Source organism: Anolis carolinensis, chromosome 2 (genome assembly GCF_035594765.1).
Source record: "Anolis carolinensis isolate JA03-04 chromosome 2, rAnoCar3.1.pri, whole genome shotgun sequence".
Lineage (NCBI taxonomy): Eukaryota > Metazoa > Chordata > Lepidosauria > Squamata > Dactyloidae > Anolis > Anolis carolinensis.
Genome location: NC_085842.1, coordinates 307,014,548 through 307,042,032, shown reverse-complemented (window position 1 = coordinate 307,042,032; position 27,485 = coordinate 307,014,548). Strand labels below are relative to the sequence as shown.

At 42.7% G+C, this 27,485-nt stretch overlaps 2 protein-coding genes across 4 annotated transcripts in view; both read right to left on the bottom strand.

The window, feature by feature from the left end:
* The window catches only part of fech (ferrochelatase), a 28,732-nt gene extending 20,166 nt beyond the window's left edge, over positions 1-8,566 (bottom strand). The window contains exons 1-3 of one of the 3 annotated variants that reach the window (XM_003223650.4): positions 8,294-8,566; positions 3,360-3,477; positions 1,955-2,074 (exon numbers count right to left, since the gene is read on the bottom strand). In XM_003223650.4, coding sequence (XP_003223698.2) covers positions 1,955-2,074; positions 3,360-3,477; positions 8,294-8,357 — 302 coding nt within the window. In that variant the 5' untranslated portion in view covers positions 8,358-8,566. Of the gene's footprint in view, positions 1-1,954; positions 2,075-3,359; positions 3,478-4,026; positions 4,049-8,293 lie in introns of those variants that run through there. The other 2 variants (XM_062972539.1, XM_062972538.1) reach the window with 2 other exon arrangements.
* A 12,177-nt stretch (positions 8,567-20,743) lies between these two features.
* Positions 20,744-27,485, bottom strand: part of nars1 (asparaginyl-tRNA synthetase 1) — a 28,881-nt gene continuing 22,139 nt past the window's right edge. Inside the window, exons 14-15 of the mRNA XM_003223651.4 lie at positions 25,633-25,764; positions 20,744-22,306 (exon numbers count right to left, since the gene is read on the bottom strand). Of these exons, the coding sequence (XP_003223699.1) occupies positions 22,175-22,306; positions 25,633-25,764 (264 nt within the window). The 3' untranslated portion in view covers positions 20,744-22,174. The remainder of the gene's footprint in view (positions 22,307-25,632; positions 25,765-27,485) is intronic.

The following is a 27,485-nucleotide window of genomic DNA, read 5'->3' as shown; positions in this document are numbered from 1 at the left end:
CATATTATGCAAATTATTATAATTATTCATAATATGTACTGCACATTGTTTTTTTGTTACCACTGTGTTTCATCATTGTTCTTATTTCTTAGTTACTACAGATTTACGGCTACAGCACAAGGTTTTTGGATGAACGGATTTTTAACCGTATGTTTTATATTTTTATATTGTTTTAATTGGATTTTCATTGCTATGTTTTAATTATGTGTAGGCATTGAATTGTTGCCAATTGTGTACGCTGCCCTGAGTCCCTTCGGGTGAGACGGGCGGGATATAAATGTTGGAAATAAATAAATAATAGTCTTCTGAGAAAACCAGTAGAATATGTTCACAGAACTGGACTAGAAACAGCAACACAAATTCAATTTATTTGAACTTGAAAGTTATCATATGTCCTTGGACTACCAATATATCGCAGCAAATCTACATTCTAGGGCAGTGGTTCTCAACCTGTGGGTGCCCAGATGTTTTGGCCTTCAACTCCCAGAAATCCTAACAGTTGGTAAACTGGTTGGGATTTCTGGGAGTATAGGCCAAAACACCTGGGGACCCACAGGTTGAGAACCATTGTTCTCGGGCTTCACTTCTTCCACTCCTCCTCAACCAAATCAAAAAAATAAAGTCATCTCTCCATACCACCACTCCATCTTGGATAAAGTGTGTCTACACTTTAAAAGCATGGCCCCATGTAAGCCGCCCCGAGTCCCTCCGGGGAGATGGGGCGGGATATAAGAATAAAATTTATTATTATTATTATTATTATTATTATTATTATTATTATTATTATTATTATTATTATTATTATTATTACATGTGTCTGACAGTGAAGAAAGAAACCGGGAGCTACTGGGTATTTTTCACACTTCAATTTGCGATTTTCTCAGTTGTCTGGGATGAATGGCATCCCTAGAGTTACTCAAAGACATTTGCTACCTGGAACAAGGTGTCAAAGGTCTTACATCAGAAGACTAAGTTCACAGTACCCAAAGACAGCCAAGCTCCTAATTGCTGGGGTAACTGCATTAGCAGAGACAGCATTACTACGCTGTTATTTTGGCATCCACCACCAAAAATTCCACATGAAAGATAAAAATACACTGAGACTAATTTGTTCATCTTATCCCAACACCCTAGATATTGTTGCCCATCTAATCATGCCATGCCTCATTATTCCCAAAGTATTAGCCTGATACTGGGGCTAATAGGATACCAACTCACCGTGTTTACAACAGAAGCATTTAACACAAGAGACAATTCACTAGAGGGTTGTGTGTTCTGTCACATTCATAACTAGGAGATTGTAAAGTCACACATCATACCCTTCTATGCAAGATGTCAGCCTGTTGTTTCTAAACCAGTCTGGCTTTGCATTTGGGGCTAAGAGGGTGCCAGCTCACCGTTTTTAAAACAGAAGCATTTAACGCAAAAAGCAAAGAGCAAGCAATTTCAGCATAGCTTCTGGTAACAATAAGATATACAGTAGACATGGGACTGGTATTTGTAACATCTGTCTGATTCGTGCTTGTTTCATACCGTCCATTCGGATTGCATGGAACAGGAAGGGCCCCCGGAACTAAAATAATCTCAATCCGAAAGGCAGGTGGGAGCAGATACCGGCTCCAAGCCTGCTTTTCGGATTGATTGCTGTGCGCATAGGCCCAAAGTGCCCAGGCCTGCAAGACCTGCACCTGACCGCAGGACTACGCTTTGGGTTGAGGAGCAAGGACGCGATGGGTCTTCAGCCTCAGCCAGGGAGCCCTTCAACTCCCCAGATGGTGAGGCAAACAGAAAACAGATCTTTCAGCACCAAAAAAAAAAAACAAATATCTGCCCTCCCGATTTCGGGAGGCCCAGTAGAAACAGATCGGGGGGCCCCTGAAAGCCAAGACATGAAATGGATTAAGGTTTACCTTGAATGCACAAGACTAATTAATATACAGCAATAATTCCTTACTTCTGGATGGGAAGCGTCATTAGATCTCTATCGAGAAAAAGTCTTAGCAGGAAGTCATGGACATCTCCTAAAGTCTCTGGGCCTCCCATGTTCAACATCAAGATCCCTGTTTTAGGTTTCCTATAGAAAGGGGAGAAAGATTAGTATTATTCAGCCCAAATACCCTGAAGGCACCAGAGCCCATCTGATCTTGGAAGCTAAGCAGGATTTGCCTGATTAGTAGATGAATGAAGACCAGGTGCTGGAGGCTATATTTCAGAGGAGGAAACAACTAAATCACCTCTGATTAGTCTTTGGCTAAAAAAAACCTTATGAAATTGCTGGCATAGCCATTTTAACGAGTGACTTGAAGGCACAGCACACATACACACAATAACAAAGAGCACTTTTGTTCTCTGTGCTTAACATCACGTGAGTAGCCTTCTCCATGTCTGAGATCAAATACTGAGGCAAAGGATGTGAGCCGGATTACCACCAACCCGTACCCCTTTTTTTAAATTAGAAACTTCCTAACAGCTAAAGACATGAGAAGCTAGTGAGCCTACAGTGACTCCTTGGACAACCCTTTTCAATTATATCTGGTGGAAAATCAGATTGCTAATATGCCCATCAGAAACCCTACCACTGTATAATGCCTGCTAGCTGTGCCTATCAAATTCTCTTAAGAACTATTCAGGAGTGAACCCACTCTTAGCGTCCCTAAATTCAGAGTTTCTGAATTTGAAGTTTCTGTTTATTGTGCCATGTTCCATTCAGTGAATCAAAATTTTGGTTCATGAGCTCGATATAAATGAGCTAGTTTCAGCAAACCATAGAATTGTGTTGTTGAAGGCTTTCATGGCCAGAATCACTGAGTTGTGAGTTTTTTGAGCTGTACAGCCATGTTCCAATGGCATTCTCTCTTGATGTTTCACCTGCATCTGTGGCTGGAATCTATATATACTTTCCATTTGCTTCACTGCCAACAGAACCTCTGAAGGTGAAATGTCAGGAGAGAATGTCGCTGGAACATGGCCATACAGCCCGGAAAATTCACAGCAACCCACATACCATAGGACTGTTTGGAGGACCTAACAAATTCTTAGAGAAAACATCCCCCTCCCTGAAGCCATGGATATGGGTCCCAAAGTTTTGGGGGTCTTACTGTACTCACTTATTCCATGAGGGCCAAGAAGGATAAGAATGGTAATTCATGGAAATGAAAGCTAGAAGCCTTGTCAGCAGGATAACTGCCTCCCTGCTGACTGTCAAACAAGGAACAGACCCCGTAGCCATCTCAATTGGAAGTTTTTTTCATGTTTGTCATTATTTTTGTCCCCTCCAATAGTATCTGGCTAGACTATGCCCATACATATACATGCTGTGATATGTGCACAGTTGAACATTCACTGGGGGATAAACCTACCTCTTTTCAGGTTGGATCTGAGGCTTTGTTGTTTCGGTCCAGACTGCTGTTGCTGCCGTCGACTGACATCTCCAAGGGATCTGAACTCTAGGCCGACTGCAGCTCCTGCCTTTTGCAACTGAAGAGCAAAAAGAAAACACAGCAAATTACAGGGAATTCATTACCTGACTATGAACTTTATGCTTGATTTTAGGAAAATAAATGGCCTAAATACTATAACAGCACCAAATCCTCCTATCCAATCTTGTAAGCTAAGAAGGGATCAGTTCTGGATGGGAGACTTCTAACCTAGACATTTCTAGAGAAGTGTTCCCAGGTAAAAAATATATATAGCAATTTCTTTATTCATAGTTTCTTTTTACTTTCACAGGAGTCCTGTGTTCCTGGATCCAGTGAATGTTGAGAAGAGATTGTATTATCATTATTATTATTATTATTATTATTATTATTATTATTATTATTATTATTATTCGATACATAACAAGATTAGTACACGGCAAACAAGATCACTATGCTGGCTTTTGTATTGGATCACATGTCAGACACTTCCCAAGTGTCTTGGACTATGTGATGTATCGGTGAATAATACATGCAGATCTGAGTAGGGTGGCCTTTTGCAGCTGACAGATGGTAATTTTGTCAGCATCGATTGTTTTTAAATGCTCACCAAGGTCTTTAGGCACTGCACCCAGTCTGCTAATCCCCACTGGGACCACCTTTACTAGCTTGTGCCAGAGTCTTTGTAGTTTGATCTTTAAATCCTCATATCACATAAGCTTCTCCAGTTGCTTCTTGTTGATTCCGCTGTCACCTGGGATTACAACATTGACAAGAAACAATTGGAGAAGCTTATGGGATATTATTATTATTATTATTATTATTATTATTATTATTATTATTATTATTATTATTCCCCACTGGGCTCTCAGTACTATGATTCAAAACAGCTCGTAAGTTAAAAACCATAAAAATAAAATTATAAATATAAGAATTAAAAACAAGAGAACTCTTTATGTAACCAGTGGACATTAAAATATTAAAATGCATTAAAATTAATTCCATGCAAACCCTTTAAAATTTAATATCAACACAGCCTTAAAAGCCAAACCTTTGCCAATATGCAAAAGCTTTGAGTAAAAAAATGTTTTGACCTGCTGCCAGAAGGAGAGAACAGACAGGGCCACCCTGATCTCTCCAGGTGTCTGGGATCTCTCAAATGTCTGGGAGCAGACTCTTTAATTCCCACCAATGAGCCTGAGAAAGTGGCAGGACAGAGAGAAGGTCTTCTTCAGATGATCTTAAAAGAGTTCTACTAGGCCTGTACAAGAAAATAAGGTCTTTCAAATAACCTGGAACCTCGCCACATAGGGCTCTATAGGTCAAAACCAGCACTCTGAATTGAGCTCGGAAATAGACAAGTGTAAAAGTGTGCTCCTTATAACCAGCCCCAATTAACATCCTTGGGGAGGTTCTTTGGACCAACTGAAGCTCCCGAGCACTTTTCAAAGGCAATCCCACATAGAGCACATTGCAGATATCCAAATGGGATTTAACCAAGCCATGTACCACTGTGGGCAAATTCAACTTCTCCAAGGATAGGCACAGTTGGCACATGTGCAAAAGAACTCCCAGTCACTGAAACCTGGGCCTCCAGGCTCAAAGCTGATTGCAGAAGTACCCCTAAGCTGAAAACCTACATTTTCAGGGGAGCGTAGCCCCACCTAACACAGCCCGAATCTCTCTACCTAGATGTCTTTAAATTGACCAGGAGGGCCTCTGTCATATCTGGACTAAGTTTCAGTTGGTCATCCAGGTCAATAAAACTGCCAGGCACCAGTTCAGCACAAGAACAGCTTCCTTGTAATTGGGTGGAAAGGCAGTAACAGAGCTGGATAAGATCAGCAAAGTGGTGACACTTGACCTGAAAACTCCAGACAACCTCTCCAGACATGAGGTGTCATTTCAGATGGTAATCATGGGACATTTCTGACTGCAATCTTGTATTGTGAAAAGAGCTGTGACTAAGCTGCTGTTGAAAAAGTTATTGCTATTATAAAATGCAGATTTAACATCTCTTATTCAGGAAACCAAAATCCCAAACACGGTAAAATTCACAACTGACCACATACGTGCCTGGGACAGTGACAACTTTGATTTCTGTTAATACACAAACTTTGTTTCATGAATGAAAGTTTTTTAAAAAATTGTGTAGAAGAATCTACCTTCAGGATACATGTAAAAAGTGTACAAGGAACATGAAATAATTTTGTGTTGACTTGGGTCCCATCTCCAATATATTCAATTATGTGCAAATATTTCAAAATTTAAAAAATGAAATACAGAACACTTCTGGCCCCAAGTATTTTGGATAATGGATACTTAAGCTATAGTAATCTTAAGGTGAACACATTAACCCTAAAATTGCAGAGTAGTACTAAATTCACTATTTTTTTAATACTCTAAGGCACCCAAGAAATGAAAAATAAAAGAATCCAAAACCTTGCGTGCTGATGTGGAACCGCAGTAGGTTCCAATGAAGTTGTTGCCAGTCTTGTTTGAAACAAACTTTGCAAACTAGACATTCCACAGATATATAAACCCCACGTGCCTAGATTCCAACACTCTACAACCTCTGAGGATGCCTGCCATAGATGTGGGGAACAAGTCAGGAGAGAATTCTTCTGGAACATGGCCATACAGCCTGGAAAACTCACAGCAACCCAACTTTGCAAACTGTTTAAAATATGTAAAATTATCGCTCATCTTTTATTCTGTGGCACTGGTGGGTAAATTCAGGGATTTCCTTAACAGGGAGAGTTTTTGTGTGTGTGTAAACTGCCAAAAGATCCCTTTGTACATTGATATTCCATGGTAAATAAGTTGCGTCTTTGAATAATTAATGGAATCAACCTCTTAGCCTCCACTAGCTGAAAGGCCATGGCAACAAAAAGTAGAATTAGAAATGTACAGTATTTATTTATTTACTGTATTTATATACCGCTTTTCTCACCCCTGGGGAGACTCAACAAAATAAAGGCAAAATTCAATGCCTAACATACATATAAAACCAAATCATAAAATCTAAACATGTATGACCATGTTCCAGAAGCATTTTCTCCTGACGTTTCGCTCACATCTATGGCAGGCATCCTCAGAGGTTGTGAGGTCTGTTGGAAACTAGGCAAGTGGGATTTATATATCTGTGGAATAATGTCCAGAGTGGGAGAAAGAACTTTTGTCTGTTTGAGGCAGGTGTGAATGGACACAGCATATTATTTGAGATCATAGAAATGCTGGACCACTCTCACAACCAGCATGTCAGATTACACAGAGAAGCCATTGAAATCCAGAAGCATGTGGACAATTTCAACAGAAGAGGAAACCATGAAAATGAACAAAATCTGGCTACCAGTATTTAAAAAACTCTAAAATCAGGACAGCAAATAAAGAACAACGCTCAGAAAACAGAGGAGTTCCAGACATGAGTCAATCAGGGCCAACTAACACCTTCCAACAATTGTAATTTTTAAATGTTCTAACCGTTATACTATTTTAACCATGGTTTGTTTAATCTGTTTTTAGTTGATAGTGGTGTTTTAATTGTATATTTTATGATGTAAATGTTGATTGATTGGGCTTGTCCCCATGTGAGCTGCTCCGAGTCCCTTCGGGGAGATGGTGGTGGCATACAAAAATAAAGTTGTTATTTTATTGTATGACACAGCAAACAAGATAGATATGCTGGATTTTGTTTCACAAAATCACAAGTCGAACACTTCCCAAGTGTCTAGGACTGTGTGATGTATTTTCGGATAATGCGTGCAGATCCCAGTAGGGTGGCATTTGCAGTTGACAGATCGTAATTTTGTCAATGTCTATCGTTTCCAAATGCTGGCTGAGATCTTTTGGCATGGCACCCAGTGTGCCCATCACCACCGGAACCACCTGCACTGGTTTCTGCCAGAGTCTTTGAAGTTCAATCTTGAGGTCCTGATAGAGGCTGAGTTTTTCCCTTTGTTTTTCGTCAATGCGACCTTCACCTGGGATGGCAACATCAATGATCCAAACCTTTTTCTTTTCCACAACTGTGATATCTGGTGTGTTGTGTTCCAGAACTTTGTCAGTCTGGATTCGGAAGTCCCACAGTATCTTTGCGTGCTCATTTTCCAATACTTTTGCAGGTTTGTGATCCCACCAGTTCTTTGCTGCTGGGAGGTGGTACTTGAGGCATAAGTTCCAATTATTATTATTATTTCCCCAGGCAGTAAACAGCCAGGTTTTGAAGCTGAAAGGCCATTCAATGCTAATAAAGGTGGTCAATTGCAACATTCACACTTTCCTCACACAGACAATACTTCTTTCTCCCTCCTTGGACTTTCCACAGATATATAAACCCCACTTGCATAGTTTCCAACAGACCTCACAACCTCTGAGGATGCCTGGCATGGATGCAGGTGAAGCATCAAGAGAAAATGCTTCTAAAATATGGCTATACAGCCCAGAAAACTCACAGCAACCCAATGATGATGATGATGTATGGTAATGACTTGCATTCAATACAACCAGCCTCCTTTCCTTAATAAAATAGTTGAAAGTTTTACCAAAAAAAAAACCCCACCCACGCTTTGCAAAGTCTTGGATTTGGCTTTTGAAGTTATATAAAACTGGGGGAACCAGTTCCTTCGGCGTGCTGTTTTGAACCAACGCGGTGTACCAGAAAGTCCTTATGTAACACAAACTGGGTGCAAGGGTTTGCACAAAAATAATGTTTGCATAACGCCTGTTTCCGGCTCCTCTGGCCCTCCCGGCTTCCCATAAGGAAACCCCACGGTGGGGTGTCCAGAAAGCGAACCCCAAAAGATCGGATCGTGGGCCCTGACTCATGCAACCCTTTGCATGAGATCCCACCCAGCCACCCACCCGTATCCACTTACGTGGGCTCCAGGCTCGGTTTGCAGCTCGGAAGGCAGCAGCCATGTTTGTGCAAACTAAATGCATTCCCTTACTTTGCAGCAACCCGCGTGGCTCGGTTCCTTCCTCTCTCCTCGCATCCCTTCCTTCCTTCCCACGCCTTTTTTTCCCCTTCAAAAGAGGAGGAATCGCCGCTTCGGATCTCTCGCACACGCAACGTGTGACCTTGGCTGCAAGGAGCCAAAGAGGGGCGGGGAGGAGGCAGAAGCAAAACCCGGAGCTGGAATCCAAAGCGGGAGGAGGACGGGAGGGACCGCCCCCGGCTGCTCTGCCAGGAGACAAAGGAAAGGGGCGTCACGTCTGGACGCCTTGACTCGGGTCGCCTGCCGGAGGGAGAAGGGTGTTGCAAAAAAAAAAAAAAAAAAGCAAACAAACAAAAGACTTGCACTTTCAGTTACAGTAGCATTTGTTGTTATTGTGTTGTCTTTGTCGTATGTTGTATGTCTTTCGGGCTGTGTGGCCATGTTCCAGAAGTATTCTCTCCTGACGTTTCGCCCACATCTATGGCAGGCATCCTCAGAGGTTTTGGGCATGGATAAATTAGGCAAGGAGAGTCCAGAGTGTGACAAGAGTCCTTTGTCAGTTGGAAGCCAGCGCTAATGTTTCAGTTAATCACCCTAATTAGCATTGGAAAGGTTTGTCTCTTGCCTGGGGGGCATCCTTTGTTCAGAGTCATTAGCCGTCCTTGGGGCTCCTCTGCCCTCAGAGTGTTGTTTCCCATCTACTGTTCTGATTTTTTGAAGCAACACTTCAAAAACACCAGGCATTAGACCAGGGGTCCCCAAACTAAGGCCCAGGGGCCGAATGTGGCCCTCCAAGGTCATTTACCTGGCCCCTGCCCTCAGTTTTAGACTTAGGCTCACCCAAAGTCTGAAATGACTTGAAGGCACACAACAACAGTCCTAATTGACTGGACTATCTCATTGGCCAAAAGCAGGCCCACACTTCCCATTGAAATCCTGATAAGTTTATGTTGGTTAAAATTGTTTTTATTTTTTAAATATTGTATTGTCCTTTCATTGCTGCTGTTGGTTTTTTGCACTACAAATAAGACATGTGCAGTGTGCATAGGAATTTGTTTGTATTTTTGTTCAAACGATAATTTAGCCCCTCAACAGTCTGAAGGATTGTGAACCGCCCCTCTGCTTAAAAAGTTTGAGGACCCCTGCATTACACAAACCTTTCCAATGCTAATTAGGGTGATTAACTGAAACATTAGCGCGGGCTTCCAACTGACAAAGGACTCTTCTCACACCCTGGACTCTCCACAGATATATATTTTTACCTTCCTTGCCTAGTTTATCCATGCCTCACAACCTCTGAGGATGCCTGCCATAGATGTGGGCGAAACGTCAGGAGAGAATACTTCTGGAACATGGCCACACAGCCCGAAAGACATACAACAACCCTTTGTTATTATTGCTATGTGCCTTCAAGGGTGTGGCCGCACTACAGTTATAGCAGTTTGACCCCACTTTAACTGGCATGGCTGGAGGCTGCAGAAGTCTGGGATTTGTAGTTTCTTGCGGCACCAAGGCAAAATAGCTCACAAAGGGTGCCGCTTCCATTGCAGCCTGCCAACACATAGTTCCCAAATGCCAAAACTTCAAAACTCCAGAATGCATCCTTTCCTCCCTAAGAACAATGCCAAGGATCAGACCCCTGTTTCCACACAGCGGAACTGACTCCCCGCAAGACATCATGACTCCAAAATGCACTCCTTCCTCTTCCCTTGAGAAAAGGAGCCCCAAAAGTGCCCAGAATCCTGCTTCCCCATAGCAGATCTGATACTTTCCCATACACCAGTGGTTCCCAAGCTTATTTGGCCTAACACCCCCTTTCCAGAAAAAGTATTAGCACCCCCTGGAAAGGGTGTGTGGCTTAGAACGAGTGGGCATGGCTCCTGCTCCAGAGGTCAGGGCTGAGCCTCTCCCCTAGTCCAAGATGCAGGGCTGGGAGGTGGAGGTGGGCGGGACCACAAATGGGCAGCCAGGACTGGGATGGGCGGAGTTACAAGCTCTGAAGCAGGGCTGAGCCTCTATCCCTGTCCTGCGGCACCTGCCAGGGCACAGGGGGCGGGGCTAGAGGAGGGGGCAGGGCCCCTTCCCAAGTGCCTGACGGGGCTAACCCTCTATACCCCACCCCCGTGTTCTAACAAGCGCCTCAGGGGAGGTATACAGAGGCTCAGCCCTGTCTCGCGCTCTTGGAAAGAGGCCCCACCCCTGCCCCTAGCCCTGCCCTTTAGTCCTAAAAGGCCTCTCAGGAGAGGCTCAGCCCTGTCTTGGGCTCTTGGAAGGAGGCCAAACCCACTCCTCTAGCTCTGCCCCCCGTGTCCTAACAGGCACCTCAGGTGCTCAGCCCTGTCTCCGGCACTTGGGAAGAGGCCCTGCCCCTCCCCTAGCCCCGCCCCGTCTCCTAATAGGTGCCATCACCACCACCCTGGATCGCTGCAGTGCCCACCAGGGGACGGTAGCACCCACTTTGGGAATCACTGCCACACACCGTCTCCAGTGAGCATGGTGGGTGAACAGTGTCGCTGTCTGTCACAATTTCTGGATTACTTATATAGCAAAATTATGCTGATGTCCCAAAAGTTGTAAATGAATGATAATAATAATAATAATAATAATAATAATAACAACAACTTTATTTTTATACCCCACCTCTATCTCCCCAAAGGGGACCCAGGGCGGCTTACATGGGGCCAAGCCCGAATAAAAACAGTAGTAGTATAAAACACAGCAATAGACAAAAACATGCACAATTAAAAAATTTAAACATTAGCCAATAAAAACAAGAACTAATAAAAACATGGATTAAAATGGAAAGATTGTAAAAGTAGACTGGGTAAGGTGCACCATATAAATATTGTAAGCACGAGGTGACTGATAAAGTGCTGCAAATTCTTGGAAGTGCAAATTGGGATGGGAATAGACCCTGTGTCTATATCGAGTTGACAAAGGTAAAAAGTGCAAACCAGTACAAGAATGGTCACAGATACAGATTGCTTCTGGATTAGCAATCTTTATCTAAAGGCCTGAGTAAAGAGCCAGGTTTTCAAGCTCTTTCTGAATACTACCAGGGTGGGGGCTTGCCTGATTTCTCTGGGGAGCGAGTTCCAGAGCCGGGGGGCCACCACGGAGAAGGCCCTCTCTCTCGTCCCCACCAACCGTGCTTGTGACGGAGGTGGGAGCGAGAGGAGGGCCTCCCCCGACGAACGAAGAGATCGTGCAGGTTCGTAGGGGGAGAGGCGATCACTAAAGTAGGAGGGTCCCAAACCGTTCAGGGCTTTGTAGGTGATCACTTGCACCTTGAATTGGGTCCGGAAGGTGAACGGCAGCCAGTGGAGCTCCTTAAGCAGGAGGGTTGACCGCTCCCTATAATTAGCTCCAGTTAGAAGCAAGGCTGCCGAACGTTGAACTAGTTGGAGTTTCCGGGCCGTCTTCAAGGGCAGCCCCACGTAGAGTGCATTGCAATAGTCCAGTCTAGAGGTAACTAAGGCATGGACCACCGTTGCCAGATCAGAATTCACGAGGTAAGGTCACAGTTGGCGCACGAGTTTTAATTGTGCAAAGGCCCTCCTGGCCACCGCTGACACTTGAGCATCAAGCGTCAGTGCTGAGTCCAGGAGGACCCCCAAACTGCGGACCTGCGCCTTCAGGGGGAGTGCGACCCCGTCAAGCACAGGTAGCCACAGGTAGCCACTGACATACGACTGACCTGGAGGACCTCTGTCTTGTCGGGATTAAGCTTCAGCTTATTCGCCCTCATCCAGCCCATCACAGCTGCCAAGCACTGGTTCAGTATCTGGGGGGCTTCCTTGGAGTTCGGAGGAAAGGAATAGTAGAGTTGGGTGTCATCTGCATAGAGATGGCACCGAACTCCAAAACTCCAGATGACCTCTCCCAGCGGTTTCATGTAGATGTTAAAAAGCATGGGGGACAGAATGGAACCTTACGGGACCCCACAGGTCAATGGCCAGGGGTCCGAGCAGGTGTCCCCCAGCTTCACCAACTGGGAACGGCCCTCCAGGAAGGACGTCTTCCATCCTGGAAAATCTTGGTTCCATCTCAGTTTCCTGGACCAGATGTTGATTCTTCTTGATTGGTGTTGGCCTTGTGTTGACTTCCTTCTTAACAGTTGTAAACATTTCCTTAACTTGATGTAAACATTTTTCTTATCGATCACAGTTCTTATCCCAGTCTGCAGGCAGGTCAACTATTTCAGGTCTTACTAGCAAGTTTTAATTACAATTCAGCAAGCAGATAGTTAATCATTGTAGGCCTTAATCTACAGCCTGGTGTCTTCAAAAATTTTAGGTTTTATTCATTCATCTTCCATTCATACCGACACATAATATATTCATATTTTTGTCACATTTCTAGGCGCAAAGATTAGTGCAGATGCAGATTACAGTCAGGAAATCAGAAGACTTTTTGGAGGAGAGCAATGACCGACCTCGATAAAATAGTGAAGAGTAGAGACATCACACTGGCAACAAAGGTCCGAATAGTTAAAACAATGGTATTCCCCATAGTAACCTATGGATGCAAGAGCTGGACTATAAGGAAGACTGAGGGAAGGAAGATAGACCCTTTTGAACTGTAGTGTTGGAAGAAAATTGTGAGAGTGCCTTGGACCACAAGAAGATCTAACCAGTCCATCCTCCAGGAAATAATGCCCGACTGCTCACTGGAGGGAAGGATATTAGAGGCAAAGATGAAGTACTTTGGCCACATATTGAGAAAACAGGAAAGCTTGGAGAAGAGAATGAAGCTGGGGAAGATGGAAGGAACAAGGAAGAGAGGCCGACCAAGGGCGAGATGGATGGACGGTATCCTTGAAGTGACTGGCTTGTCCTTGAAGGAACTGAGGATGACCATGGCCGACAGAGAGCTCTGACATGGGCTGTTCCATGAGCTCACAGAGTCGGAAGCGACTGAACAAATAAACAACAATAATTTGCTATTGGTATGACATAATACTTGTTTACTATTGACCAGCTGTCTAAAGCATTTTTAATGGAAAGGTAGGCTACAATCTACCCGATGAATAAGCCTTTAGTTCGTATGTCTTAAGACACTGTGTGAAGTTCAGCAGGGGTTATTCCCCCTGACAAAGCAAGCAGGGAGTCCTCTTTTAGTCCAGCGTTGTTGGTTTTTCTAATTTTGTTGTCAGTGGGAGTTTTTCCCCCCAAGGGCTAAAAACAGCATGTGGGGATGTGAATGCAGGCGCCACGTATTCACTGACAAGATATTCCCTTCCTTGCGTAGTGTAGTGTGAATGGAAATTATTCCCCACCCCAAAGGATATAACAACTCTGCCTACTTTTAAATAAATATGTATATTTTTAGGCAATAGTTGGAGTAGCATATAAAATGAATTAACTAATGGCAAGAAATAGGTACTCCATCACAGACACACATGCATCACTTCCAAAAAGATGATCATGGGCATCCAAAGATGCTTTATTTTCAGCAAAATGTTTTGCAAATATTACAAAGATATCTCTCACCCAAAGAAAATTCAACCAAGTTTTAGAATTTCTCACTGCTTAAGCAAGATGAGGAACAATACTACTAAGTTATGTGTCTGTGTATGTATAATGAAGGCACCTAGATTCTATGATTCAACACTAGCTATAAATGCCAGTGCCAAATGGCATGTTTTTCTATGGCTGGGAATATCCATGCTTTGGGATTTCAGTGCCTCATTTCATATATGTTATGTTTTACCAATCCAATCTTAGAATTGTTTTTCCCCTCCAATTGCTACCAGAGTACATCTGGTGTAGACTTTAGGCCATGCGCTACGGCACAGGACATGCACTAATCCATCCTGTCATCTCATGCTAGGAGGGCTACCGTATAAACAGAACATGCTTATATTCCGGGGTATTAAGCAAGGGTAAATGCAGTATTTGTACCAGGTCAGTAGACACATCATCCTCTACGATTGTTTTGGTGCCCATCAACCCATAAATGCTCACTTCTAAAACATGTACTGATGCAACTCTGAAGGTAGATAAGATAGCCTTCTTTTCTGGTAGCCATAGGGTCATGGAAAGTGTTTGCTTCAAGTGACAGACTTCTGGTACAATGGATGGCATAATAAATCTGTCTCACCAGGCTGATTTATTCGTGGAGAAGTTTTATTTATTTACAGCATTTATATTCCGCCCTTCTCACCCCGAAGGGGACTCAGGGCGGAGCACATTACACATATAGGCAAACATTCAATGCCTTTTAACATGGAACAAAGACAAACAAACATAGGCTCCAAGCGGGGCTCGAACTCATGACCTCCTGGTCAGAGTGATTCATTGCAGTTAATTGCACTGGCTTGCTCTCCCGCCTGCGCTTTTGCTATATAAGTCCCAGAGGAGCTCATCTCCCATTCATTTTAATCTGCTGTGTACAGAACCTCATTGTGGTTGCATCTACACTGTTGAATTAAAGTAGTTTGACACCACTTTAACTGCTATGGCTCAATGCTATGGCATCCTGGGAGTGGCAGTTATTAAAGCAGTGCCAAAACACATTCATTCCACAGTTTAGAAGATGAACTCTTAGACTGTTCCTTCTCTTCACTGGAGAGAAACAGACCAAACAGTGGTGTGATTGGATCTTTGCCTCAGGCACAAAATATCACCATTCAGGGCTAGACGGTTGAGTATAGACACTGGGAAAATAGGGCACATGACACTGTAACATAACACACACACACACACACACACACACACACACAAATAACCAGTCACATGGGGCTAAATCAGCCGATCAGCTACCCTTTATTTTATTGTCATATAAAAAGGAGAACAGGTTGCTCAGTTGGTAAGGACCCAATCCAGCTGTGCATTTGCATGTGTCAGTTATGCATTTATTTTTGCCCCAATGCCTGTAAAAAAACTACCTTCTAAGACAAACAACTTTTATAATTGCAGCAGTGACATATTCACAGTGACGTATTCACAGAACCAGCCTGCTCTTACAATCACTTCTTTTCAGTGTGTCAAGTTCAGCTGGAGAGTGCTGAAACAGAGCAATTAGAAACAAAGGGGTGGATTCTGATTGAGAAAAAATGCAAATGTTTAGAAGTACAAAAATCTATTTTTTTTTTGAGAGGGGGAATATACCATGACCTAACTTGTTCCAGTTGAATATGTTCTGGACTGAGCTTACTTTCTTGGCAGAAAAATGTTCATAGCTATGAGGCAGATCATGGGGAATGTCACTTTTGAACTAAATCTCTTTGAATTCCTTAGCCAGCGGCCACACATACAGGTGATTCTGGGAGCTGTAAATCAAACCATTTTTTTTCTTCTACTCTGTAGAAGCTGGTAGGTAGGGAGCTGAAAAACTGGATTTGGGGAAGAGAATTGGAGTATCTTGAAAGAGGGTTGGCACACTAAAGAGTAAAGCAGTATCTCGAAATAGGGCACACCTGGCTGGCATACTAAACAGACTGTAGCAGACAATAGGGAGTAAATGAGTTTAACTGGGATTTCAGCACCAAAACTTGAGACTTAGAGATGATGTCATGTCAAAGGAGGCAAGCCCTGGTGGATATTGATTCAGTCCTTCATTGATGCTATTCGGGAAAATACACTACGCATAGACCAGGTTATAGAATATACTATTCAAACAAAAACACATTATAATTGATATGCAGATAGATACACATACATACAGTGGAGCCTTGGTGTTTGTTTTGCTGTCTTTGGCCCTCACTTTCTATCCCTGTGAGAATTGGATTTTAGAAAAAATTGGCTTGTTCTGAAACCACGGATTGCTGAGACAACTTCAGTGGAGATCCCTTTTCCATATGATAACTCTTCCAGGAGTAAATTTCCCTTTTGAGGGGTAGATTTCATTTTCTCACCCTCATTTTTAATTGTGAGTTGTTTGTAAGTCAGATGTTTTATGTATATACAGGGGGCTGCCTGTATACGTTTCGAGGCGGCACTCTTTTATTGATTCTTATCTTTCAGTCTAAGAACTGGAGCAGAGTGTCTAGCATCCAAGATCTGTAATTCCTAACAAAAATACCAAAGTGCTGTGTTTTTTAAGTTATCTGAGTTATTTAGATTTCCCACCCTGCTTTCTATCAGACATATAATGTATTTTCATTTCAGCCTCATGAGATGACTTGGCCTAAGAACACCCTTGGTGGCTGAGTTGAGAAACCATGCCCCTATCTGCCCTGATGCTTGACTATTGATGTCGAAGGCAGCAGCTTTTCAGTTTGCAAGTGTTAAAAGGTTATTTCCTTTATGCAGACAGGAGAAGCTGCAGTTAAACTCAATTACTAAAGCAAAGGGTGTCTTCTGAACCCATACTGTGGACAGTTAGCTGCTCTTTAGAGCCGTCCACACCTATCTATGAAACTTGTGAAGGAGCGTTTTGGAAATCAATAAGGTTAGGATTCATCAATATTTTTTCTTCCCTAATGTCTGCCACTGACTTTCATATAAGGCAGGCTGCTTTAAAAATAGCTACAGCATATTACTCTGGTTGACCCACCGTCTGTCAATCTGAGAGCAGATCTAGCGGGACCTTTCATTAGGTCTACCCAACTTCACATTGGCACTGACTTGGGGCAGAGAATACAGAGAAGTTGAATGGATTGCAATTGGCAAAAAGGCCAGACAATGCTGCATTTCAATCAGTCAATCAAAGCTTTATTTGTATCCCGCCCCCTCTCCCCGTAAGGACTCAGGCGTCATTTTATCAGATAGGGGTAAAGCAGGATTAAACTCAGAGTAAGGAGGCATGAAATCTGGAGGAAGGATAATCAACAATCTAAGACATCTAGATGACTAAACTGAGACTGTAGCACATTGGACACATCATAAGAAGACATGACTCTAGAAAAGTGAATAATGGTTGATAATGTAAAGACAGTAGGAAAAGAGGAAGACTGTATAACAGATAGATAAACTAAATCAAGGAAGCACAGCCTTGAGGCCTGAGCAAGGCTGTTGAAGATAGTTAACCACAGTAACAACCAACATTTGTTTATCTTGGGTGTGCCCTAAAGGCGCAGGAACCCATCTGTTCTTGGAAACTGAGGAGGGTCAACCCTGGTTAGTATTGGGGTGGGAGACCACTAACAAATAACGTGTTGTAAGCTATATTTCAGAGGAAGAACCTGGCAAAACCACTTTTGAATATTCCTTGCCTAAGAAGACCCTTTGAAATTAATGAGGCCACCATAAGTTAACAGATAACTTGAAGACACGCACAGGCACACATCTTTCTGGTAATTTTGGCTAGCTTCCCTACCCTTAAAATGTTTGCGTGTGCCTTCCAGTTGTTTACAAATTATGGCGCTCCTGTCAGTGGGTTTTCTTAACAGGACTTGTTCCAAGAGGGTTTGCCATTGCTTTCCTCTGAGGCTGAGAGAGTGTGGCTTGCCCAAGGTCACCTAATGAACTTCCATACCTGAACAGATTGGGACCTTCATCTCCTGCACTCAATCTACCCAATCAGTTAGGAGAGCAAGTTTTAATTCATTTCACTCAGCAGCAGACTTTGTTGCAAGAGATAGGTGAGTTAGCGCCGCCAGATGTTTTGGGACTACACAATGGGCTGACTTATCAGCTGCAGACAACATGGTGAGTGCTTCGTGATTAAAGTTACGGCTCAAAATATCTGGAGGGCAGAATCTCCTATCTCTGCTATATAGGGTTTGACAAGAGCTGCACAATGCCCAGGGCGTGATAAAGAATTATTAAATGTAAGTAATGTTTTATTTTTAAGAATCATCACACCTTAGAAGCTGTTTGCTTAATCAGTTAGATCACATCTCTCAAAGTTTTACATAATCATACTCCGCATTGTGTAGTTGGATATGCTTATGAAATGTCACACAATAAACCAGAAAGAAGAGCAAACAAAAGGCTAAAGTGCACCATTAGATCTTTGGACAATGGCACAGATTTTATAAATAAACCAATGGCACTCCAACAAGGCTGAAGTCCATAAAGCAGTTCGATTTAGCTCAGTTCACCCTTCTTGCTTATCTTCATAAAGGGGGAGTTTAGAAATAATGCAGCTGCATTTAGCAACAAAACACCCCATCCAGGCTCAGCCATGGCCCAAGGCAGTGTTTTATGTCAAGGGCTGAAAACAGGCCACTGCTGCTCTTAGGCAGAATTTAAGCTCCTGTGCCACTTTGCTCAAGCAAATTGGGCCACTGTTGGTAGCTGACACACTTCTATCAATGATGTACGTTTGTCAGATTTATAGAGGAACAAGCCAACTATCATGATTTATTTTATTATTTATTTACTTTATTTATATCCTGCCTTTCTCACCCCGCAAGGGACTCAAGGAGGCTTACAAACTCTGGCAAAAATTAAATGTCAGATATAAACATAACAATAAAATGTACCCCATCAACTATCAACCAATTAAAACACATGAGCAAATAAAGAACATAGGAAAATGAAACATTAAAAACATATAAAGTGCCGAGTCTTAATTCCATACTTATTGATTAATCCATAGAACTTATTCAGACTGTTAAGGTTGAAACCTTTATTCTCCAAATGCCAGCGTAGAGCCAGGTCTTTAACTTTTTTCTGAAGACCAGAAGGGATGGGGCATGCATGATGTCACTGGGGAGGGAGTTCCACAGCCGAGGGGCCACCACTGAGAAGGTCCTGTCTCTCATCACCACCAATCGTGCTTGTCGGGGGGCAGGATCGAGAGCAGGGCCTCCCTAGCAGATCTTAAAGCTCTAGTTGGCTCATAAGGGGAAATGCGTTCGGACAGGTAAGTTGGACCAGAACTGTTTAGGGCTTTATAGGCCAAATCCAGCACTTTAAATTGGGCCCAGTAGCACACCGGCTGCCAGTGGAGGTGACATAAGTTGTACACTCCCTGTACGCTGCTCCAGTAAGGAACCTAGCTGCCACCCGTTGGACTATTTGAAGCTTCTGGGCTGTCTTCAAAGACAACTCCAAGTAGAACACGTTGCAGTAGTCTACTGAGATGTAACAAGAGCATGTACCACCATAGCCATGTCTGACTTCCCAAGGTATGGGTGCAACTGGCACACAAATTTTAATTGTGCAAAAGCTCCCCTAGTCACCGCCGAAACCTGGGGTTCCAGGCTCAACAATGAATCCAGGATCACTCCCAAGCTGCAAAGCTGTGTCTTCAGGGGGAGTGTAACCCCGTCCAACACAGGCTGTAAGCCTATACCCTGGCTGTGTGGCCTTTCGACTGACCAGGAGTACCTGTCTTGTTTGGATTTAATTTCAATTTGTTCGCCCTTATCCAGACTCTCACCACCGCCAAGCACCAGTTCAGGACCTGAACAGCCTCCTTCTATGATGGCTGTATAGAATCTCCATGTTCAGACGCAGCATATCAATAAGACTATGAATGGTCTGATGAAAATTTAGGGCAGGGGACATGATTTATCTTTCTGAATCTTATCCTTTCTACCACACAACAGTATAAATATGCTTTATACCCAAGGCCTTAGTATCATTTGGTACTGCATCCAATATGTAAGTTTATACCCACAAAATCCCATGGTAAAATAAAAACCACTTAGGTGCTGCTACACTTGCTTTTTTTCCTCCCCTTCCTTCCTCCAGTCTATGCTGTAACAGACTAATGCAGCTATTTAACAAAATTATTAAGATTTTACTTTTCTAAAAGAATCGTAACTTAGAACCAATTGTCAAAATTGATTTCAGCTCCTACAGTATGTCATTTTGTAAACCCTGATGTGGTCATCATCCAGTTAAAATTCATTTAAAACACACACATTATCACGGGGCTTCCCAAATACACACTGGTAGGAGAAGTCTGGCTATGTATTTTAACATTTCATAGATTTTTCCTTTGATTTATTGAACAACTATGTTCCAACAAGATGGGAGAAAAACATTTTTCACTAGGTGAAACATTAGGTTGTCCTCCCCTGACTACTACAATTATTATTAAGTATTACTAACACTAGTATTAAGTATAAGTGTCCTGCCTATCGATGTTTGTTTCTTTGGGAAAGAGATTATTATTGGAATATGTTTTGAGCATCTTCTTCATTTATGCACAAAGAGTGTTGTGTCCAAAAGGGAAGCCTCTCTTGCCCTCATTCACACTTTTAAGTGTCATCTAACAGAGAAACCAACAACACAAAATGTGAGCTGTGGAGTGATTATAACTCATGTCAGAGATTTCACCATCTACAGTGTCTTGCATCTGCCATAGAATAAGGCAAGGAGTCAAGGCAAACTGCACAAGGATCGTGCGATCAATGAATCCCAGTTGGCAAAAGAGTCCCCAAGATTTTACCACTCTCTCCACTTCCACACACACTTCAGATATCCCCCTAATACCTGCAGAAATGTAGACAAATGATAAACAGAAAAGACACAGTGTAGGGCTAAAGAATTGAATCTGTTCACTATAAATTTATTGATTGCCAGGTGTGAAATAGAAACATGCAGAAAAGATAACTTATCATGGAAAGAGAAAATTGAGATGAAAGACAAAATTGGCCAAGCTAAATTCTAAGGCAAAATCAAAGTTCCATTTGTAGTTTGTTCCAGCCAACCATTTTGATGGTTCAAAACTAAGCGTAACACTTTGTATCTGCCACTGAATAAACAGAAATGTGCAGCTTCAAGGGTGAAACAAGAGTCAGCTGTTTCTGAGACGGGAAGGATATTTCTGTCCCTTTCAGCTGACCTCTCGGAGCCCCCAGTGGTGCAGTGGGTTAAACCTTTGTGCCGGCAGGACTGCTGACCAAAAAGTTGGCCGTTTGAGTTCGAATCCGGGGAGTGGGGTGAGTTCCCATCTGTCAGCTCTAGTTCCCCATGCAGGGACATGAGAGAAGCCTCCCACAAGATGATCAAACATCAAACATCCAGGCATCTCCTGGGTAACTTTCTTGCAGACAGCAAATTCTTTTACAACAGAATGCAGTTTCTCAAGTTGCTTTTAACACAGAAAAGAAAAGCTGACCTCTCTTTCCCAAGAAACCAAGTACAGCAAGCTACCCAAGTGTGAAAAATAGTAGGCTCCATTCCCAAGAACGTAATTGCTGAAGGCATTTGAAAGTAACGAGCAGCCTTAATAGGAACCATCCTCATCTGGAAAACCAAATTATGAATAAATATAAATTTCAAGACAGAGAGGACTATCCTCAAGTATTGTTCCTTCTGTTTATTGTCAACATTGCTTCAGCCAGGATACTCTTTTACACAAGACACCTTATCACTCGAAAGACAAAGTCGTTAGCAGCAATCAGTGGCTAGGCTACTTTGAGAGCTGTAATAATTTTATGACAACATTTTGTAGACATTCTCCAGGAAGAGTTAATTATACCACAAATTCCCTTTTTTCCTTAAGAACCCAAATGGAACGGTTTTTACAAAAAGGGGTTCAAACAAACCATTTTCTCCATTAGTAGTCTTCTAATGCATTACACCTGGCATATAAGACACAATTTTACATTTTGGGAAACTGCGATTTTTTTTTAAGTAGTGGTTGACTTTTTGTCAGAAGTCTAGAGTCTTTTGAAAATAGTAAAAATATGGGATTTTCTCAAGAACCTGTAAGAGCTATATTTTGCAAAATATATAACATCTAAGTAATGCATGCTACTTTAAAAAATAAGAACAACTAGCAATCAGTACATTCAAATAAACCAACAGAATGGATGAGGGAAAGGGGAAAAAGGATATCCTGAAATCAATTGACTTCAATTTAAATTCGAAGTGATTATATTTCATTTCACAAAATAGGACGTAGAATATTCGTTTTCGTAGGATGACAAAACTGATCTTCGGAGGGCTCTGGTGAACATCAGACTGGCTTCCATTAGGGTTTGCAGCGCTGGACAAAGCGTGGGTAAAGACACACATCTCGAATGTGGTGCCTGTTCAGGATCCAAGTGAGGAATCTTTCCAAGCCTAAGCCGTAGCCGCCATGAGGGCAAGTGCCATATTTACGCTGTGAAGCCAAACAAGAAATATCAATCAATTGCTTTTACAAACTGTAGGATCACAGTCAACTGAGAATTTACAAACATGCATGGCTTCGGACAACTTGTAGCCAGATCACCAAGACAGAAAATTGTGACTTTTTAGTTATTTATACCCTTATTTCATATTATTATTCAAAAGATGGGGTATACTGTAAGACCCCTGTGACCACAGAACCCATATCTGTGGTTTCACTTACCTGTGCCTTGGGGAGAAATGGTCTCTCTCGCACAATTTGCTAAATCCTCAAGGTGATTCTACAGTATACTGTGCCTGGAGTTTAAAATGGGGCCACTTTGGGGGATCTAGATATTTCTAGTGAAATACCCTGTCTAGAAATGTGTAAGGGCTTACAGCAGTGGTTCTCAACCTGTGGGTCCCCAGGTGTTTTGCCTACGACTCCCAGAAATCCCAGCCAGTTTACCAGCTGTTAGGATTTCTGGGAGTTGAAGGCCAAAACATCTGGGGACCTACAGGTAGAGAACTACTGTCTTACAGAATGACTCTGTGGTATGTTGGGACAGCAGTTCAAGGGGATGTTCAAGAACTGAAATAATGCACTTTGACTTCACTTCAACTGCCATGGTTCAATGCTATGGGTTTTATAAAGGGACTGATGCCTCGACAAACTACAAATCCCAGGATTCTATAATACTGAGCCATAGTAGTTAGTGGTGTCAAGCTGCACTCTTTCTACGGTGTAGATGTACCCTCTGTCTCCATCTCTGTGCTAGGGTAATTTTGGTTACGCTAGCATATGCTGCCAGAGAAGGCTGCTGAAGCGGAGAGGTAAGAGAAGATCTGGCCCTTTCCTGACCCTTACCAGCATGCCCACAGCGCAGGGCATCCCTTCCAAGACAGGGATACGGAAAGAGAACTACAATTGCATCAAAAGGAGCTGCTGACAGAGGAACAAGCGGCCTTGGCAACAATAGATTAACCCTCCCCTTCTGTCAGCTCCTGTGAGCGGCTGCCTGCCTTGGGGCACCGGCTTGTTAAAGATGAAGCCGATCCGACCCTGGCCTTTTAGACAGAATACCTTTCAAGAGCCACTTTCTCTTCTGCAAATTGATAAAAACAAGCAGAGCAGAAAGGAAGGCAGCAGCTCCCCAAGGTTTCAAACGCTGCCACCGAGGCCACGCCGCAATCTCCATGCAAAAGGAAGGCAGCGGGAAACTGGACATATTGGAGCAATCACTCCGTCAGCGCGCAGAGCGATGGGTCTTCTCCCCTGCCGCAGAAACCAGCCAAGTGCAACAAACAATGTGTCAAGCATGAGCATTTGGGTCGCCCGAGGGCTGGAGGAGAGACTCCCTGAGCCAAATGACAGTTTCAGATTTCTGCTGCCAGATGAGACCCAAGCCCCAAAGCTCAGAGTAATTCAAAGCAACGTCCAGAGTTTGGGAATAGAATTTATTAGGATGAACCCAAATTCCTCCCACTTTCAAAGTGTGCAAGCCTTTCAGTTCTACAGAATACTTCTCATCAGGCAAGATACAGTAGAGTCTCACTTATTCAACACTCGCTTATCCAACGTTCTGGATTATCCAACACATTTTTGTAGTCAATGTTTTCAATACATCGTGATATTTTGGTGCCAAATTCGTAAATACGGTAATTACTACATAGCATTACTGTGTATTGAACTACTTTTTCTTTAAATTTGTTGTATAACATGATGTTTTGATGCTTAATTTGTAAAATCATAGCCTAATTTGATGTTTAATAGGCTTTTTCTTAATCTCTCCTTATTATCCAACATATTCGCTTATCCAACATTCTGCTGGCCGGTTTATGTTGGATAATTGAGACTCTACTGTACTGCAAAAATTGGGGGTGAAAACAGAAAGACTAAAGATACAGTCAAGTGATATAGCTGCAAGGTTATCAGCTAAACGTGGTTCCACGGCATCTACATGGTAGAATTATTGCAGTTCAACACCACTTTAACGCCAGGGCCCAATACTATGAAATCCTACCCTAGGAGTTGTAGTTTGGTGATGCACTAGCTGTCTTTGGCAGAGAAGGCTAAAGAGGTTGTAAAACTATAACTCCCATGACTCATTGTATTGAGCCATGGCAGTTAACTAGGTGTCAAACAGAAGTAATTATGCAGTGCAGGCGCTGTCTGAGTTAAAGGTGTGCAGGTATTAGATTATACCTAGCAATGTATACTGGGATGAAAAGGAAATGTAGAATTCATGGTCACATGGCCATATTTTGGACTTCCATGATTCTTTCTACTAGTCTTTAATTGTTGTACTACTTGGTACCCAGGATCTGGTCATTTTCTCTTTTTTTCAGGGTATATTGAGATCAGTTATTTAGAAGAGAATTTTTAAAATCCTCCCAAACAACATCTCTTGAAACTTCACAAATTTTGGTTTTTTTCCAATTTTGTTATAGTGTAATTTATCTAAGAGTTGTCTCGGCAAGACTTATTCAGTGGGGGTTGCCACTGCTTTCCTCTACGGCTGAGAGAATGTGACTTGGCCAAGGTCACCCAGTGATGTTTCCATGCCTCAGTGTGAATTCAAACCTGGTCTCAAGTCCAAAGATCAAACCACTATGTAATGCTGTGTTTGAGTAGCATTGGTGTAAAGTCAATTACAAGAAAAGAGCACGCACAGCCTCCTGAACTGGGTTAGAATAAGATGTAGATTTCCTCCCTTTACTTCACTCACACCCACCCTACAAATCCATGAGAGATACATCTCCAACCTTCTTGTGAGTACCCTATTATTTTCAATGGGATGAATGACAGTGGTGCTAAGAACTGGCTGCAACTTATAAGGGAGGTCTAAATATATAAATAAAACTGTGAACAAGTAAACTGCATATTCTGTGGATATGGGGTGATACTGTGCACTTGAAACTCCATTTCACACGGTTGGTCACAGCACAAACTGTGTCTCGTCTAGCTTGGCCTCCAGACGGGCCACTGGCCATCGCCATGAGGAGCAGGTGCAAAAAGCCATCTGATAACCCCGAGGGCAAGGAGGTCAGCAGCCGGCCTTGTCCCCACCCCACTCTCAAACCCTTGTGCTTTATTGTCCTTTAGAACAATGGGTTCATCCACTTAGCTGCCAAACGGCATCTGGATCTGTCTTGCTTGGGCAACCTTAGCAGGACAGGGAGGGGAAAAGTACACTGCAAAAGATTCGCACATTTTAAGAACGAGCTCATCTACTGAAAAACTGCCAGCTATGGCTAATGCTTTGCCTTGGAACAATTTAGGGCTGACAATTATTGACGAAGAACACAACAAGAGAAATTGCATGCAATACTACATACCTGGTCTGTGTACCAGTAATAAGGTGTGGGATCAATGCCTTCTCTCTTGTAGCCTTCCAGCAGCTCTTCACTGTCCCAAATACGCATTGAGCCTCCCACTATCTCTCCAACATTGGGCATCAGTACATCAACCTAGAGAAAATAAGGTGGCTTTTTTTACAAAACAATAATGACACAGCAATGGCTCATAAGGAGTAAATGCAATTAACTTAATTAAAGGCATATATGTATGTGTATATATATGTGTGTGTGTGTGTGTGTGTGTGTGTACACACACACACACACACACACACACGTTTAACCATGACTTCTGAACATTCTGTACAAAAACAATAAAAACCATTCATTTAAAATTAGGGCAAAAGACAGAAGTAGCAATTAGGGAAAATGGTGAGGGAACTATATGGGCAAGTAGATGGCTCTCCAGTTGCCGTAAAAGTAGGAACCCTTTTCCTTTCAATTGAATACTGCAGGGATAAGCAAATATGGTTCTCAAAATGTTGGATTAGAAGCCCAGTCAGTCTTAGCCAGTGGTGGGGGATAATGGGAGTTGCAGTCAAACATCTATGCTGAGCTACAGATACTCATGATATGGAGGCCTCTGGTATATATGAAATGCCAGAGGCCTCTTGTTCTATCCAGTGTGCCTGGCTTGAGGCTTTCCTTGTTAAACCTCAACAGAAATCCTAGACTGTTTGGCTTCTTTAAAGCAGTGTCATGTTTTCTAAAACCCTCCAGATGCTGCTAGACCAGGCATGGTCAAAATTTGGCCCTTCAGGTGTTTTGGACTCCGAACTCCCACAAAAAGTTGGGAGTTAAAAGTCTAAAACACCTGGAGGGCCAATGTTTGACCATGCCTGTGCTAGACAGTGCACAGCTGGCCCTCTGTATCCACAGATTCTGCATCCTCTGAGGTTTGGTTCTAGGATCCCCATGGATACCGGAATCTGTGGATCCTCATGTCCCATTACATACCATGGTGTAGTAAATGGTGATCCTTATATAAAATGGCAAAATGAAGCTTTACCTTTTGGATTTTTAAAGCTATTTTAAAGTTGTCTATGATAGAATCCATGGCTATACAAGGTCAACTATATTTGCTTTCAGGGCAGATAATAGGTCACCCTTGAGCTATTGCCTTCTCCCCAAAGATAAAAGGTATTTTAAAAACCAACACACTAGACACAGACATTCGCCTTCCCTGCCTCAGCCTATTTTTCTTTTTAAGTTGCAGCCCCATCATGGCATAGACAAGTGCAATGAAGCAGCAACAGACAAGACTTGACGGAGGGCTCTTCTTCCCCATCCACAAGGTCAACCCATCTGCCCTGCAACAGCACAGAGACTGGGCCACAAATTGATGTGATCCACTTCTAAGCAAACTCACCCACACACCACCATCTTTCATTCAGGAAAACCTGAGAGTCTGGATCTTGCTGGCTGACCACCTTGACTTAACTCAGCTTCCCTAGTGCAATTGCTCTTAAAAATAAACATTGTGTTTGTTTTGCCCCCGTCTCTTGCCAAATCCTTTGGAGCTGGGTAGATGATCAACTGCCTTCCCCTGTACATACTCTTGACTGCAATTCCTACAATCCCCGACCATGTTGGGTTATGGCTGGGAGAGTTGGGTCTGTTCTTCTAGTTATGCAGTCTTGCACTTCAGCCCATGCCCTCGTTCCATGGTTATAGCCTTGCACATATTCCCATCCCCTTGCCCTATTGTTTAAAGCCTGGCCATGTTTACATTAATCACCACTGATAGAGGAGTGCTGTTTTAATCTGATTTTTAATTGTTTACATGCTTATGTTTTATTCAATTGTGTTTTATATTGTGCTTATTTTATGTTCTG